The sequence below is a fragment of the Lithobates pipiens genome, unplaced genomic scaffold (assembly GCF_037356315.1).
Source record: "Lithobates pipiens isolate NorthernLeopardFrog02 unplaced genomic scaffold, aLitPip1_a1.2 Scaffold_13, whole genome shotgun sequence".
Taxonomy (NCBI): domain Eukaryota; kingdom Metazoa; phylum Chordata; class Amphibia; order Anura; family Ranidae; genus Lithobates; species Lithobates pipiens.
The window spans coordinates 511,341,552-511,360,397 of record NW_027507718.1 but is presented as its reverse complement, the minus strand read 5'-3'; the positions used below and the strand labels follow the sequence as shown (position 1 = coordinate 511,360,397).

General features: G+C 42.6%; 1 protein-coding gene across 1 annotated transcript in view; it reads left to right on the top strand.

Moving 5' to 3' along the window:
- Window positions 1-18,204, top strand: part of VAX2 (ventral anterior homeobox 2) — a 146,736-nt gene extending 128,532 nt beyond the window's left edge. Inside the window, exon 3 of the mRNA XM_077478058.1 lies at window positions 12,432-18,204. Within this exon, the coding sequence (XP_077334184.1) occupies window positions 12,432-12,896 (465 nt within the window). The 3' untranslated portion in view covers window positions 12,897-18,204. The remainder of the gene's footprint in view (window positions 1-12,431) is intronic.
- Window positions 18,205-18,846: the final 642 nt, after the last annotated feature.

Below are 18,846 nucleotides of genomic sequence, written 5' to 3'. Positions count from 1 at the left end.
TCTTCCAATCGACGTTTGTTGAAGGAGCATCTGGAAAACTGTTGGCCAAATAGGGACTGCTGCCAATCAGATGCACTCACTGTTTGGGTATTTTGACAGCTGTGGGTGCTGGCTGTCAGAATACAGTAGCTGGCAGGAGAGATTCCACCTTCAATGCTAAACAACCCATGTCAGGTTTCTGTGGAAGTGAGTCCTTGTAGAACGCCAACCCAGGATTCCCCAGGGTACGGAGTCTAAGCTTCAGAGAACAATGGGGTAGCCCCTGAAAGTCGCACATCTAGGGGTCCTGAATTGATGGGTAGAGCGGCAACCTCAGCCTGGACTCCAACCAGGCCATGCCCTCAATGCGTTCACTCCGCCCCCGGAGCTTAGTCATGGGGTGCGGGGTCTAAGCCCCAGCCTGCTTCTATACCAGGGCCCCTGATGGTGGGGATGGACCTACAGTAAACTGGAATCCAGACGTGGCCCCCTCACCTAACTTTCTGCCAGTGGCAAGACATTTCCAGCTACACCCATTGGTGGCTGAGCGCTGCCCACCTTGTCTATGGTAAAGCACTAATGACTCAGGAACAGTCGAGCATTGGAGCGTGGGGGAGCTCAGTCTACTGGGGGAGTGGAGGATCAGCTTTTACTCTCTCGTAGAATAAACCAGAAGGGAGAGTTTGCAGATTTCCTCGAGTTGGGCTTTCATAATTTACGCGAGGAAAGATTAAGAAGATCACAAGAGGGATATGCTCCACCCTGGATCAGATCTATCCTGAAAACTGTTCTTAGCTATTGGTCTCACATGGAGAATCATGGCAACTTGGAAAAATCGGAACCACAAACAAAAGCATATGATCTGTTCAACCAGCCATGAGTAGTCCAGACTATCCAGACTATCTCCCTAGATGAAAACAACAATGTTTGAGAAACAAGAATCATTAGGTCCCCAGCTAATGCATCTACCACCCCCCCCCCCCCCCCCAAAAGCAGAGCAAAGGGACTGCTTAGCAATCTGTTGTAAAAAAGCAATTTGTTCACAGAGCTCCATAGCTCAGGCTGTAATTTACACATAGAACTCAATGACTCCTGGCAATGCCTTATTGGGGCGTCTCTGATTGAGATTTCAATAGGACAAAGCCAGCTATAAGCCACCTTCATAGAAAGCCTACATTGCGCTGGTGGTAATCTTTTATCATGTATTGTACATGTTTATTTGTAAGAATCCTAGAACAGGGCACACTGTCTGGCACCAGTGTGTCCCTGATGCACAAAACAAAAGGTTGGGTGCATGGACGACGGGGACGCATTGTCATTATTGTCATTATTGACATAGTCAGGAAGTAAAAAAAAAAATAGCAAAACTGTTATTCTTTGCAACAGGGTCTCTTCATGGCTAACCTCAAGTAGAGCTAGCATCAAATATATTTTTCAAGTTAGGTTCAGGCATGCTCAGTTACATCTAAGTATAATACTTACAGGTATTTATTTCCACTGACAATGCCTTCATCTGCCTTTCTCTCTCCAGAAGAACAGCACCATCTTTGTCCAGGCATCATCCAGGGTCACCAGCTACTTTCTGGACTAAAATGCTGATTTAGAGTTGACTCGTAAACAGTGGTGCCTGTGCAGTTATTGGCGTTCACAAATGTCTGTCAAATACCACCCCCTGCTGCAGTCTCTCACTTTTACAAATTTACAATGTACAGTCTGATCACTGGGGGGAGATGAGACTGAGAAAATGGTTCTTCCTGCCTGCAGTAGACTGATGCCATCACCTCAGCCTAAGCAAACTCACCTGACTGGAGCTCCAGGGTGGCATTTTAATGATAAATGGTAATGCGTTCTTCTGAAAAATATTGCAGTATATTGTGAGGGGTCAGGAATTTATTTTTGCAAACTTGAAAAGTTGCTGAAAGCTCCACTTTAACTTCAAATAACTGATCCCTTCTGGGAGTCAGAAATGGGACAGCATAGCAGCTAATACATCTAGACCAGTGTTTCTCAGGGTGCTTGGCAGCCAAGGGTTCCAATTGGGATCCCATGAGGTGCCAGGAGTAAAGGATGCAGTTTGCTCTGGATCAGCGTCATTAGTTGCATAGTGCAGGCCAGGCTGATATGAAGAGGGAACTGCTCTGTGATGGGGGTGGCTGTGTGACCATGGGCTCTATGATTGGGAGGCTCTGTGATGGGGGACTCTGGTGTGATGGGGAGGTAATCTGTGGTGATGCAGGGACTCTGATGTGATGTAAAGTTCACGTATAGGGGGCCTCTGATGTATAGGGTTGGCTCTGATGTAAAGGAGAATCCTCTGATGTGATGAGGCTACCTCTGGAGTAAAGGGGAGACTTCTGATGTGAAGGGGAGACCTGCGATGTGATGAGAGTACCTCTGATGTGATGGGGGGACCTCTCATGTGAAGGGAGGCTTTGATGTGATGGGGGGGACCTCTGATGTGAAGTGGGGCTTTGATCTGATGCGGGACCTCTGATGTGAAGGGGTGACCTCCAATATGATAGATGGTTCTCTGAAGTGAAGGGGGGCTTTGATGTGATGAGGGGACCTCTGATGTGAAGGGGGGCTCTAAAGGGATGGGGAGGACCTCTGATGTGAAGAGGAGACCTCTGATGTGATGAAGGTACTACTGATGTGAAGGGGGTTGTCTGATGTGAAGGGGGGCTCTAATGTGATGGGGGAGCTCTGATGTAAAGGAGGGCTCTGATGGGATGGAGAGGACCTCTGATGTGAAGAGGAGACCTCCAATGTGATGAAGGGACCACTAATGTGAATGGGGTCGTCTGATGTGGAGGAGACTCTAATGTGATGGGGGGACCTCTAATGTGAAGGGGGGCTCTGATGTAATGGGGCGCTTCTGACATGACGGGGGTTCTCTAATGTGAAGGAGGAAGCTCTGATGTGAAGGGGGGCTCTGATGTGATGAGAGGACCTCTGATGTGATGGGGAGGACCTCTGATGTGAAGAGGAGACCTCTGATGTGATGAAAGTATCACTGATGTGAAGGGGGTTTTCTGATGTGAAGGGGGGCTCTGATGTGATGGGGAACCTCCAATGTGATGGATAGTCCTCTGATGTGAAGGAAGGCTTTAATGTGATGGGGGACTGCTGATGTGAAGGAGAGCTGTGATGTGTAAAGGGAACCTCTGATGTGAAGAGGGGGCTCTGATGTAATGGGGGGGGGGGAGATCTCTGATGTGATGAGGGTACCTCTTATGTGAAGGGGGGCACTGATGTGATGGGGGTCATCTGATGTGAAGGGGAGGATTTGATTTGATGGAGAACCTCTGATGCAAAGGGGGTTGCCTGATGTAAAGGTGGGCTCTGATGTGATGGGGGGGACCTTTGATGTTAAGGTGAGACCTCCAATGTGATTGATGGTCCTTTGATGTGAAGGGGGGCTCCAATGTGATGGGGGACCTTGGATGTGAAGGGGGAGGCTCTAATGTGATGGGGAGACCTCTGATGTGAGGGGGGGGGGCTTTACTGTGATGGGGGGGACCTCGGATGTGAAGGAGGAGGCTCTAATGTGATGGGGAGACCTTTGATGTGAAGTGGGGCTTTGGTCTGATGGGGGACTTCTGGTGTGAAGGAGGTTCTCTGTTGTGAAGGAGGAAACTCTGATGAGAAGGGGGAACCTTTGATGAAAAGGGGACTTCTAATGTAAAGTTAATTTCATCAAGGAGGATGTGTGCATTGTCCCAGGCTCAGGTTTTCTGTTGAAGAGTAACATTTATGTCTTTTACATTTTATACTGGGGAGCCTCGAAAATTTTGCATACATTTAAGAGTACCACGACTCAAGAAAAGGTTGAGAAACACTGATCTATTCTAATCCAGATCTTCCGCATTGGTTTGCAAATTTGTATCCGTTGAGTTCCCAGCTAGTCCACGTTTAATAAGGCCGCCACGGGCTGGTCCCTGTGTTCCGATGTAAAAGCATGGTCTGCCCTCTACAAAGCTCTAAGTGTAAAAGGGAAAAATGAAAACTGTAATTGTCCTTCCCATAAGCTGCGCAGAAAATGATTTACTTAAACAACGGAGTGGGCTTAGGGCAGGGGATTCCCAGCAGGCTCTCATGGAGCCTTTTGTGTCTGTCACTTTGGCTTAACAATAACAGCATTTTTTTTTTAATATAATGAATGATTTAGTCCAGCTACTTATTCTTTTACACGTTGCTTCCTGCGGCCCCGCTACGTGTATTTTAATTTATATTTCCTCGCTGCATTTACTAGCAAAAGCTACATTTAGACATGAACCTCATTATCTTGCAAGACAATCTGGAAAATATTAAACTATGTCGCGTTTTTTTTTTTTTTTGTTCCCTTATTGGGAAAAATAAGAATTGTCTAAGTGTTAATTGTGTTTCATTTACATAAAAAAGGTCATACAGTGCGCCAGAATTAAGGCCGTGTCAGACACAATTATTCAAGTCATTTTAAAAGGAAAAAACTCTGGGGAGAGGCATTCGTAGGTTGCCATTGTTAAAGTCGATCAAAACCCAAATCGCTAAAGTCTTAGAAAAAGCCTTAGCATGTTAATGTTATTCTAAAAAGCGTTTTTTTTTCATCTTTTTTAACTTTGCAGCTTTTATTAAAGTAATATCTGGGGATCCTGCCATGAAGATCCTTGTTTAGGCACTTCTTGTTATGGGGTGACAACCATCTCCTAGTTGAGCTCTTGTTGTTGTCACCACTGTCCCATGCACCCCTGGTTGAGACTACAAGCAGCTGGGCCAATCAACACATTTAGCGGGCATGGACCCCTGTTGTCACTATTAGACCCCTTTCACACCACACCGCCCTTTGCGTCGGCGGTAAAACGCCGCTATTTTTATATATATTTGAGGCGTATTTGCGGCGCATTTCGGCCGCTAGCGGGTCGCTTTTACCCCCCGCTAGCGGCCGCGAAAGGGTTAAAACCGCCGGCAATACGCCGCAATAGCAGCGTTTTGCCGGCGGCATTACAGCGCTGCCCCATTGATTTCAATGGGGAGCAGCGATGGAGGAGCGGTAAACACGCCGCTCCTTCACAGCTCCAAAGAAGCTGCTGGCAGGACTTTTTTCTGACGTCCTGCCAGTGCACCGCTCTAGTGTGAAAGCCCTCGGGGCTTTCACACTACACACAATGGTGCAGCTTCTTTAGGGCGGATTGCAGGCGCTATTTCTAACGCTATAGCGCCTGCAAAACGGCCTGGTGTGAAAGGGGTGTTAGAAAGCTGCAAAGCAATGACGTGCAGCCCACATGGATGCAGGCAGACGGGAAATGGCTGAAAGAGGCTTGAGGAGATAGGAAGCCATGAAAACTATTTTGTGAGTAATACCACACGATCGGAATTCCGGCCAGAAAAAGACAGATGAGAGCTTTTCATCGGAAAATGCGATCGTGTGTATACTCCATCGGAATTTAGCTGTCCGAATCTCAGCCAGCCAAAAATTGATAGCATGTTCTCAATTTTCCCGATGGAAAAACTATCGCAAATTCCGATCGTGTGTATGCAATTCCGACACGCCAAAAATTACGCATGCTCAGATTCAACTACGAGATGGAAGCTATTGGCTACTGGCTATTGAACTTTCTTTTTCTAGTTCCGTCATACTTGTTGTACGTCACCGCGTTCTAAACGATCGGAATTTGGTGTGAACGTGTGTAGGCAAGACAGCATGAGCGGAATTCCGTCGGGAAAACCATCAGAGCTTTTTCCGACGAGAATTCCGATTGTGTGTACGCTGCCTTAGGCTTGAATTAACTTTTCTTTTGACTTGCATGGTTTAACATGTGTATGGTACAATATTTCCTTTGCGTTTTGAATGTAGAGGTGCCCGAAATGTATTCTTCAACTAAATCAATTAGCCATTGATATTGGTTGGTCTAAACAGGCTTCTGCTGAGAGTGATGTCACCAGTCTCTAATGAATTGTTAGCCTGATTGTTCAGTGATGTCACATTTATTTGGTTAAGTTACACTCTCATGCCGCGTACACACGAGCGGATTTTCCGTCAGAAAAAACTTGGATGGTTTTTTTGACGGAATTCCATTCAAGCTTGGCTTGCACACACACGGTCACACAAAAGTTCTTTGAACTTTCAACCGTCAAGAAAGTGGTGATGTACAACACTACGTCGAGCCGAGAAAATTAAGTCCAATGCTTCTGAGCATGTGTCGAATTGTTTCCGAGCATGCGTAGGAATTTTTAAGCCGCGTACACACGGGCGGACTGTCTGGCCAACTTAGTCCGTCGAAACACATTTCAGCGGACAGTCCGCTCGTGTGTGGGCTTCAGCGGACTTTTTCAGCGTGCAGTCTGGCGGACTAAGTCTTTCAGAATTTCCGTAATATTGTCCGTCCAACTTTGGTTTCAGCGGACAGTCAGCTCGTGAGTAGGCTAGTTCGACGGACTAAGTATGGCGCATGCTCAGAAAGGATTTACACGGCGAAAGGTTGCATTGCTGTGTATTGGACGTCCTATTTCTAGTCCCGTCGTACGTGCCGTTCACGTCATCGCGCAAGCTTTCGACGGACTGTTTGTTCATCGTGTGTGGTCAAGTCCGTTCATTCGAAAGTAGGACGGACTGTCCGTCGGATTGTCTGATGGACTAAGTTGGCCATACAGTCCGCCCGTGTGTACGCGGCTTAAGTGTCGGAATTGGTACAGACGATCGGATTTAGAACCTGCTCTCAATCTTTTGCTGGCGGGAATTCCGACAGCAAAATTCCGATGGAGCTCACATCGGACTTTTACTGGCGGAATTTCCGATCACGTGTACAGAGCATCGGTGATGTCACTGGTTTCTAGTCAATGGATATGCTGCATTCTCAGTGACATCAATGGTCTCTAGTGAATGGATAGGCTGTATTCCCAGTGATGTCACAAGTCTCTAGTGATTGGATAAGCTGCATTATTAGTGATGTCACTGGTTTCTAGTGATTAGATAAGCTGCATTATTAGTGATGTCACTGGTTTCTAGTCAATGGATATGCTGCATTCTCAGTGACATCAATGGTCTCTAGTGATTGAATAGGCTGTATTCTCAGTGATGTCACCTGTCTCTAGTGATTGGATAAGCAGCATTCTTAGTGATGTCACTGGTCTCTATTGATTGGATAAGCTGTATTTTTTGTAATGTCACTGGTCTGTAGTGATTGATTAGGCTGTATTCTCAATGATGTCACTGGTCTCTAGCCACTAGCGACCAGCGCACGACGATGTATGTCGGCACAATGGCACGGCTGGGCAAATGGGCGTACAGGTACATCCCCTTTAAATCACGGTATTTTGGGCGCACGCGCGCCACATGCTCCGTGACCGTGGCTCTGCGGACACTATGTCTGCAGGGGGCCCGTGATCGTGTCATGGAGCGAATGAACGGGGAGATGCCTATGTAAACAAGGCATTTCCCCATTCTGCCTAGTGACATGACAGGGATCTACTGCTCCCTGTCATAGGGAGCAGTGATGACTGTCATTTCAGTCGAAACCCACCAACCCACAGTTAGAATCGCTCCCTAGGACACACTTAACCCCTTGATCGCCCCCTAGTGTTTAACTCCTTCCCTGCCAGTGTCATTTACACAGTAATCAGTGCATTTTTTATAGCACTGATTGCTGTATAAATGACAATGGTCCCAAAATGGTGTCAAAAGTGTTCGATGTGTCCGCCATAATGTCGCAGTCACGATAAAAATCACAGATCGCCACCATTATTAAAAAAAAAATAATAATAATAATAAGCTATATGCTATAAATCTATCCCCTATTTTGTAGACGCTATAACTTCTGCGCAAACCAATCAATATACACGTGTTGCGATTTTTTTTTTTTTACTAAAAATATGTAGAAGAATACATATCGGCCTAAACTGAGAAAAGAAAATTATATATTTTTTGGGGATATTTATTAATACAAAATGTAAAAAATATTGCTTTTTTTTTCAAAATTCTCGCTCTTTTTTTGTTTATAGCGCAAAAAATAAAAACCACAGAGGTGATCAAATACCACCAAAAGAAAGCTCTATTTGTGGGCGAAAAAAGGATGTCAATTGTGTTTGGGTAGAGTGTTGCACGACTGCGCAATTGTCAGTTAAAATGACGCAGTGCCATATCGCAAAAAAAGTGCTCTGATCAGGAAGGGGGTAAATCCTTCCAGGGCTGAAGTGGCTAGTAATTAGATAGTGAATGGATAGGCAGTATTCTCAATGATGTCACTGGTCTCTGGTGATTGGACAGGCTGCATTCTCAGTGATGTTATTGGTCTCTAGTGATTAGATAAGCTGCATTCTCGGTGATGTTACTGGTCTCTAGTGAATGAATAGGCTGCATTCTCAGTGACATCACTGGTCTCTGGTGAATGGATAGGTTGCATTCCCAGTGATGTCACGGGTCTCTGGTGAATGGATAGACTGCATTCTACATGATGTCACGAGCTCTATGCAGAATATTTAATAAACAATATGTACATCTTCACTGATATTTTTGAGTCATTACTGAGACTATACAATAGTTTGCCTGTAGATTTAATTTAAATATGTCATAATATATTGAGTATGTTTACAGTAAGTAATAGAGGGAATATTTTATGGACTCAGAGGGTTCTGTTATAAATTCTGCAGCTGCTTTGGGGACCACACTGTGTTTTTCGATCTCTGGCCGAGAGGTAGATAATAGTCCATTTTATTGTACAAATCGCCCAGCGGGTACAGTGTACGTGTTGTATGCTCCTATTGATTTGCTATTACAGTGAGCTGCGGTCTGTTAGGCTTCTACATCACCCGGACTCTGCTTGATTGTACCTTGGCTATTGGACGTGCACAGAAAAAAATTGCGTCATGATTTGGGATCTGTCATATTAGGTGACCAAGTATCATACGGCAACTCTTTATGCTGTCATACAAAAGTGCTATTTTGGATGTTTTTGGGCGTTTTGCATTCATAATCATGCTCATATTTGTATCATGTGATCACCATAAAAAATGTAAACCAGAGCTACAGCCATTAAATAATCTCCTTAATTAAAAGCAGACTGTTATATGAATGTGGCTACACCTATGATCACATACTTTATAGCAGTGATTCTCAACCAGGGTTCCTCCAGAGGTTGCTAGGGGTTCCTTCAGCATTTGGCCATTTCTGCCTCTTGGATAAGTTTCCACCGACACCATTGATCGTTTCAGCTATCTGTAAGGGGGTAATTCTTCCCAATGACCACAAGTGTAAGGACCATTCTTCCTACTGACCATCACACTAATCTATCATGAGTTGTAGATCTCTAATTTTTAGCAGGGGTTCCCCGAGACCGGAGAACTATTTCATGGGTTCCTCTGTGTTGAAAAGGTTGAGAAAGGCTGCTCTATAGAGTGCCCCAAAATCCAGGGAACACTACTATGTAAATAATGACTTCTAATTGCTAAGCCATTGCTGAAATGAAGTCTTTATTTATATATTAGAGTGCCTCAGCCTTCAAGGGTATGTAATGATATGTGCAGGCACCTTTAGGTGACATGACTGAGGCATCCATCCACTAGAGACAGTGCCAGATTAAAGTGATTGTAAAGTCTTGTTTTTTTATTTTTCTATAAAAATAACAAACATGTTATACTTACCTGCTCTGTGCAGTTGGTTTTGCACCGAGCAGCCCAGATCTGTGCTCCTGCCCCCTCCCTCCTGTCCAGTGCACCCACAGCAAGCAGCTTTCTATGGTGGCCCCCGAGCTGAGCCACAGCTCTGTATACCCGTTCAGGCATAGACCCATGGTCCAGCCCTGTCCCTCTCTCCCCTGATTGGTTAACTGGCTTTGATTGACAGCAGTGGGTGCCAATGGCGCCACTGCTGTGTCTCAGCCAATCAGGAGGGAGAGTCTTGGACGGCTGAGACACTTGTGGACATTGCTGGACAGAGAGGGCTCAGGTAAGTATGGGGGTGGGGCAAGGGGGGCTGCTGCGCACAGAAAGTTTTTTTATCTTAATGCAAAGAATGCATAGAATGCAAAGAGCTACATGTGGCCCCTGGGCAACAATTTGGGCACCTGAAGAGTAGACAGTAGAACTTCTGTCAAGTTTTTATTGCTGTGTCCCCACTGAGATAAGTTCCTCCTAATTCCCTTTTGGTAAGACTAGCCTAAGGAATGAGGATCACAGGTGTCTGAAGGACAGGAAGTCACAGACAAGGATAAAATCCAGAAAAGTGTAGGCAGGTGCAGTCTGTTGTCTCCACTGTAGGTGGTGCTCAACTGCAGAGGCAATGCAGAGGGAGAGGAAGTCAGGAGGAACATGGTTCTTCTATGGTTTCCTGAGTCACTGGGGCAGCGATCCGATTAGATGTTGATCACCATCTTAGGTTTGGCAGAATCTATTTAAGACCCTGGCCCCTGGGTTAGGTGCAGATTCTTGTGTAGGTACAGTAGTGTAAGGACATGTCATCCGTCTGTCAGGGACAGTTTTTTTGCGGTAGGGAAAGGTTCAAGATGACTAGGGAAAGCATAGGGTTCTACATCCTCCTTGGACACCTTTCCGTTTGGGCTTAGACCGGCCAAGCCATGTTCCGTCTCTCCCCACAGACATTGTGAGTTCAGCTGAAACCTGCTCCGCAACACACTGTTGGCTTCCGTGAGTTCTCCCAGTTGGACCTCCTTCCACCGGGTTTGTTGTGAACTGCCTTTGATTCAATACAAGCACCATTAATTGCGCCTGGACTGTGTGTGTTTTATTGCCACCGCACCACGCTGCACCCGCCCACAAACACTCTTAAGCCTCATACACACGATAGGACTTTGTACAAACTTTCCCTTGGATTTTTGTACAAAGGGCATTGGCCCTGAACTTGTATTGCATACACACAGCAGGACTTTTTCAGCCAACTTTCACCAAATCACTTGGTTTTTCTGCTCTTTACCGCCACCTTTGGTCAACTTCTTTATTGTTGTCTGATCTTTTGCATTGGTTTTGAGCATGCGTGTTTGTACTTTGTACAAAAGTCCTATGGTTTTCTGTACACACGATCAGACTTTGCTCCATCGGACTTTTGTTGCCAGAAAGTTTGTCCGTTTGCACAGCCAACAAAAGTCCGATGAAAACCGAAAAAGTTTGTCCAATGGAGCGTATACACGGTAGGATGTTGCTCCAAAACAGCTCATTTGCATGTTTGTTGTCAAAAAGTCTGATCGTGTGTACGGGCCTTTAGTTTTCCTCACTTAGCCAAACAATAGTGTTTCTGTTGCCATCTCTGTTTCCAGTGAACAGATTTTTCCTCACTTCCTGTCTCTGTGACACCCTGGTGTTTCAATGCTGCCCATTATAATTTCCCACTGATCTAGTGATCATTCTGATATGAGGTTTTAACCAATGTTATTCTCTTTATCAAAAGTCCTAGATTTGTGACTGATCCCCTTTAATGTTTAAAACCCTCATATAGCTGCCTAATATGTATATTGCTATTTACATGGGGGCAGCCATTTTTCCTCATGGGCTGCCTTTGGTTCTTGCCTTGAAAGGAGAATTTACAAAGAGTATATGTAATGCAATATTTGAAATATGGAACAGCAATCTTGTACCAATGACTGATTGTTTTAGGATAAATATGACAATAACAGCTCAAAATATTTGCTTATAGAAAATACAAAGCACTTTTCCTTTAACGTATTAAAATGAATGACAATTCCCTTTGTAATGCGGTGTTCTAGCGCTGCTATTAGCATAAGTCCCTATCCGCAGGCTGCTATTCTACAACTGAGACTGGTGGAAATGTTGGTCAGGGTAGTGTGGGGGTAATGGTGGGGGTTATTCTTCCTGCACCCCCCTTCTCCATTCTCTTTTCAGAGCAGGAAATAGGTGAATTATGGATGAAGTGAAAGTGGGGAAACTTTTCTATACTCCCTCCGAGAAACTCCATTTTGCAGGCAGCTCTTTCCACAATGCACGCTGAGCGCCCATACAAAACCGCCATCAATGGCAGCCTGGGACAGGCAAGCTAATTAACTGCTCTATAAAAGAGTCAGCGCGGCAGACGGTAGAATGGGATTTGTGTGGCCGGAGAGCTGAAATCTTTTCACCCAAATCATGGCTTTGTTTTAATTTAAGAGCACAATTGCTTATTTTGCCTCCATTTGGAAAAAAAAAAAAAACATCCGTAAATCTAAACTATAGGCAGATGAAATAATAAAAAAAAAAATAATAATAATAAGTTTATAAATAAATCAACAGTGTAACTAACCAACTTGCTACAGATCTTAACATTCAGTCTTTGTTATATTTAAAAGGACATATGTCTTTTTTTTTTTTTTTTAATCGGGAAATATGAAATTATGTCATATACCTGTAAATAGTAACAACGATGTTAAAATATACATACTACTTTATAAATCACACCCTTTTGGTCTAATGAGCTTCTACCTGAACATCTCAAATTATTATTATTGTTATTAATTTCTATTTCTTGTCCCTAGGTCAAAGTCTGGTTCCAGAACCGAAGGACCAAGCAGAAGAAAGACCAGAGCAGGGACTCTGAGAAACGCTCCTCTTCCACCTCCGAATCCTTCGCAACTTGCAATATTTTACGACTATTGGAGCAAGGTAGACTTTTGTCCGTCCCAGCACCACCCAACTTGCTCTCTCCTAGTCAAAACCCGATGGGCAGCCCATCAGCCAATGGGTCCAGTTTGGGTACTTCGGGAAGCACGTCTCCAGGAATAAGCAGTAGCCCTCCTGGAGCTGGAGTTTTCACCCTCCAAGTTCCATCATTAGCTTCTTCAACTTCTCCGAGGCTACCAGCTCCCCTGTGTTTCCCTGGTCCTCTACTTGGAGGCCTCCACGAAATACCAACTGGATATGGACTGGGTAGCTCGGCGTTCGAGCCTTATACCCGCCTGGAGAGAAAAGACAGTGTCACCAGCAAAAAGCCAAGTTCTTAAAAGTCATCGTTGACCTCAAAACTGGTGTCAAAGTCCACTTCATTTGCTTCCTGTCCACACACCTAGTGACTGGTCTTGAAAGTAAAAAAAAAAATATCAAGAAGACTTTTCCAACCAAACGTGTCTAGTCGTGTGTGTGTGTGTGTGAGTGTGGTTGTTTTCACAGTTATGGCGAAATCCAGAAACAGGAAGTACGGTGCATGGCGTTGACCATGGGGGCACCAGCACATATGTCTGTAGCCAATGTTTAATGGTGTGAAATCAATTGTTAATTAATAACAGAGCAGCTTTTGAGTGTCAGCTCTGTAGTCCAGGTCAGTGGTGTTTCACACATTAATAATGTAAGATTCCCGTAGACCACAGGTGGCTATCATGGCTATCCTTTGGTACTAGAAGTTTGCAAAACTGGACAGTGTAGGTGGCACAAAAGAGGACAAAATGGTAAACTCACAGACATTTCAGAAGCTCACAGTGGTATGGTGATATGTCAAAAGTTACAAATACAATATGTCATGTGGTTATTAACCCAGCAAGGTCAAATATGACCATGTGTCCATGAAATTGGTCTTTATATGGCAAATGCCCCTCCTGATCAACATGTTGACAGATATAATATGAGTGAAAAGACAAATCCAATGGTACAGTGGCCTGTTGCTAGTGCAGTCATTGTAACTTATCATTTATGTTCTACACCAGTGGCAGTGTGTACTCATTGAAAATCTTTGAGAATTTACCATATGCATTAGGGTTCTAGGAGGTGGAACCATTTATAGAAAAAAACCCTAACCGAAGGCTTCGCTAAACTCAAAGTTAGGGTGTGCAAAAAAAAAGATGATCCTTTTGGTTCAGACATGCACATTGAAAACCTACTACTGCCCAAAGTGTCTATTGGTTAACCCTCTTCAATCACATATTTTGACCCTGTACCATACCTTAAAGCTATGGTCACAGCCTGGCTGACATTAATAAATACAAGGTAACAGAAAGTCTGAACTATACCTACCATTCAAATCCCAGATCCTTCTCTTTACCAGTACGTTTTCAAGTAAGCAGAATTAGAGGGAGCATAGAGCAGAATTTTCTCCATAAAAGTAAATATCTCAGCCCTTCCATTACTCCATTTTTAGCATTCAAGCATAGGTCCTCTTTAATCCCCACACAAACCAACTGTTAAATATCTGAGCAAGTATGACTCGTTGTAGGCCTGAAAGTGTATTGATTGTATGATAATACAAAAATCTTACTTGAGCATGTCTTAGAAACTCCAAAAAAGTGGCAATGGCTAGACTCAGACGTAATTCATACGTAGCTCATTTAAAGTCTTAAATTATTCTATTTCCTATTCGAAAGTTGACGTTTTAATATGATGCTGTTAAAAATCACATTTAACCTTCTGAATTTCATTCTCTTTTTTTTTTAATCAAACTAATGTCTGCCATAGCTATTTCGGCCGGTAAAATGTCCTCTATACGTTTTTATAATGTGTATAAAAGGTTTAAAATTGGTTGACATATAACAACTTCTCTTGCATATGCCTCCCTTTTAGAAAGTATGCATTCATTTGGGATAAAAGTATTCCATCATAATTTCTTCCGTCACAGACCTCCAGGAGATCTACCAATGTATTAGGAGTTCATATTTAATAAAGGCAAATAGTTTTTTAATGTAATTTATAATTGCACATGAAAATTGAGGCTTGACTTCTAGAGCCTCAATGGATGGAATAAAGGTATTCCATTAGAGTTTCTTCCATCCCATACCTTCAGGAGATTTACCAATGGATCAGGAGTTCAATTATAAAAGAGAATCGTTTTTGAATATTAATTTATAATTGGATTTGAAAATTGAGTCTTGGGTTTTAGAACCTCAATGGATGGAAAAAAAGTATCTCATCAGAATTTCTTCTATCACAGACCTTCAGATGATCTACCAATGGAATCGGAGTATTTAAAGAGAATTTTTTTTTTTATTTTAATTTATAATTGTAACTGAAAATTTAACCTTGATTTCTTGAACCTCAATGGATGAATTTAAAAGTTTTCCCATCAGAATTTTTTTTTCTTCCATTACAAAACTCCAAGAGATCTACCAATGGATCGTGAGTTCAAATTTAAAGAGAATCAGCTTTTGATCTTAATTTGTAATTGTTCATGATAATTGAGGCTTGATTTCTAGAGCCTCAATGGATGAAATAAAAGTATTATTTTATAAAATAATTTCTTCCATCACAGACCTCCAGGAGATTTTCATATCAGAGTCCTCTTTCAATATAAAGAAAACCAGCTTTTAATATTATTTTATAATTGTTTATGAAGATTGAGCCTTGATTTCTCAGACCTCAATGGATGGATTAAAGTTACTCGGTCAGAATAGTTTTTTCACCATCACAGACCTCCAGGAGATCTACCAATGGATTGGGAGTTCAAATATAAAGAGAATCAGTTTTTTAATTATAATTTTATGATTGTACATGATAGTGGACCATTGATTTCTCAAACCTCAAAGTCATTAAAGCTGAACTCCAGGCAAGCAGCTAAATACACAGCAGAAATCTCTATGTTGGGTTTGTTTGACTCGCCCATAGATTTGTTATGCTCTTCAGACAGTCTTGTCATCCAACAGAAAACATAGCAAGGGTTGTGGACCTTCACTGCAGTAACAGCACAGCTTGGACTAAGACACACCCCCAAGATGGTTATTGGGCAAGGAAGGAGCAGCAAGATACTAATATTTTGCTGTCAGTTTAGCCCAGGAAAAAATACTTACAGGAACAGAGAGTTGACAGGGTCCAAGCACTGCTTTATCTCTCAAGGTGTGATTGTTGCTGTACAGGGGATGAGAGGAAGCTAGCAAAGACAAATTCTGGCCCTTACTCTGGCTACATTTAAAATAGTTTTAATACTTTTCTTTTAACCAGTCAAAGCCCAACTTCGAGCTTGGTAGTCCACCTTCCCCATGTTCACCTCACATCCCCCAATGTAGCACACTTATACCAAAAAATCAATCTACATTTTTCCAAGGTATCTTTGGCCTGGTGGCATCACGGGGTCCTCCTCACCCTTCGCTAAGTGCTGCCGAAAGAGGCGCCACATAATGACGTAACCCTGCTCTCTACAGCATTCCCCTATGAGCTCAAAGTGGAGGAGGAGCCTTGGCACCTTGGGTTCACAGAAAGTGGACTGAATGATGCCCAGAAAAGTATAGGGGCTGGATTGGTGACTCTGAGAGGGACAGTGCTGCTGAAAAGGTGAACATGGGCATTGCCCAGGTGCTTGCATTGGAATGAAAAACACAGCATTTAAAAAGAAAAAGATAGGTTTGACTGTTTTTGCCTGCAATTCAAGTGCATCTCAACAGTACATACCAGGCCTAAGGAAATGTAGGTGACACACAGTGTCTGAACTGTCAAATACTCCATTGAAGTCAGTAGAAATCTGGTGATCTTGCTGGCAGTAAGATCCTACATAAAATTGTGTTTCTACACTGTATGCACGTAATGTTTGTGCTAATGTTACAGGCATACAATGCACAGCAGAAATGTATCCTATTTGATGGAATGTAGTTGGCTCTTGCCCCCTAGTGTCCCTGGGTGTTAGGATGCAAGCCATCTCTGCTGCCAAAAGTTCTTTGTTAGCAAATGTGTCTCATGCTGTCGTGTTGCCTCATTTCCTCGGTTGCTAGGATGCAGGCAGCTCCTGCCATCTAGCTTTCTCAGTTGCTAGTGCACACATGGTTCATGCCGCCTAGCATCTTCTGTAGCTAGAACGCAGAAGATTTATGCCACCTAGATGCCTCGGTTGCTAGGACACAGGTGATCCCTGCCTCCTAATGCCCTCGGTTGCCAGGATACAGGTGGCTCTTACCAGTTGCTAGGACACATGTGGCTCATGCTGCTAGTTTCCTTGGTTGCTAGGATGCAGGTGGCTCCTGCCCCATGGCTTTCTCAGTTGCTAGGACACATGTGGCTCATGTTGTCTAGGTACCTTGGTTGCTAAGACGTAGCCAGCTCCTGCAACCCAGCTTCCTCGGTTGCTAGGACACAAGTGGCTCCAGCCACCTAACTTCCTTAGTTGCTATGACACATGTGGCTCATGCTGCCTAGATACCTGGGTTGCTAGGACGTAGGCAGCTCCTGCAACCCAGTTTCATCGGTTGCTAGGACACAGGTGGCTCCTGCTACCTAGCTTCCTCAGTTGCCAAGACACATGTGGCCCATATCTCCTAGCGTCTTTGGGTGGTAGAACGCAGGCGAAACCTAGTGTCCTCAGTTATTAAGATGAGTTCTTGGTATTCAGGTCCAATAGTATACAGTTTACACTAAAGCGCTGTATGGATGTAAACGTTATCAATAAATTTGGTCCATATGCAGGACTGTGGATGCAGATTTTTCTTTTATTTCACATAGCTGAATGCAGCTCCCAGATCACAGGCCTGTGCGCAACTGTGTGCATGGGCCCATAACATAACATACAGCTACGTTCAAATCTGTAGGAATTATATTTTTGGGTTAGTATACATGTGCACATTTCAGTATACAATTAAAAAATGTATTTCCATAGATAGTGCACAATCACACTTTTTATGTCAGCTGTGGACTTCTCTTGCAGTTCTGATGAATGTATTTGTACCTAGCCTGCTATTAACTACCTTCATAAGCTCAGCGGAAGCTCCATTATTATACCCCAACCCTTCTCTGGTAAATAGTACATAAGATAAAGCTAAAAGCAGCTCATTCCACAAACACAAGTGCCTGTGATAATACAGAAAAAAAAGGGAAATATAAAACATTACCAGAAGCAAAGTAACTCTGCTTGCACCAAGCCTGCTTTAAAAACAGCCACAGTCCATATTAAATCTTGTAAAAAAAAAATTAAAAATAAAATAAAAGGTTTTCCTAAGGCTCAGGGGTACAATAAGTTGTATTTTTTATTTATTTTTTCCCGGCAACATATATGAACCCTTGGGGATGGTAGCTGTACTTGTTTAATGTTGTGCAGGCTTACAACTGTAAAATCACAGTTTTATTAATGTACTTACAATAATTTAAGTTGTATTTTAGGGTTATAAAACAATGCCTTTACATATATTTCATGTTTGTAAAAGGACGATCATTTGCTGAATAAATATTGGGTCACTTTATTATTGGTGTGTTAGTTTAAAAAAAAATAGCTGAAGAATTAGTTTGCAAAATATTGAAATTTTTTTTCAATAGTTTTCTTATTTATTATTAAAAAAATGAAAGGAAACAGTAATTTATATAATTTTACTTCTAACAGAACTTACATTCATATGGGAGAGCCCTGGGGCCATCAAAAAAAAAAAAATACAGAATTAAGTTTTTGAAAAAAAAAGAAATCTGAGTTTGAAAGTCAGAATTCTGAGTTTGAAATTCTGACTTTGAATCTCAGAATTCTGACTTTCAAAGTCATAATTGTCAGTTTAAAAAAAATTTTTTTTTTACAGAATTCTCAGATTAAAAGTCAGAATTCTGAGTTTAAAACTCAGAATTCAGAATTTTTTTTTTTCCAAAAACATAATTCTGTATTTTTTTTTGATGGCCCCAGGGCACTTCCATACATTCTGATTGACATCTTAAAAAAAGAATTGCAAATAGCAAAATCTTATTGGGTCCTGAAGTGGTTAAGTGATACAAAAAAGGTAAACATATTATTAATTATATATGCATGGAGTTCAGCTTTAATAACAATGGGATGGTAGAGAGTGTGATGAAAGCTTTAAAAATCTCTCTCTCTTTTTTTATTTTTTTTTATAATTATTTAAGTTTTTCCAGACATACACAAAATTCAACCTCATAACACTGAGCCGGGTCATGAAAAGAAAAACACAACCAAAAATCTAATAGCAGACATCATTGCCGGAGTGCATCATTGGGAGAGGGATAGTCTAAATAAGTAAAAGATTTGAAATCTTGGTCAAAAATGGACTATAA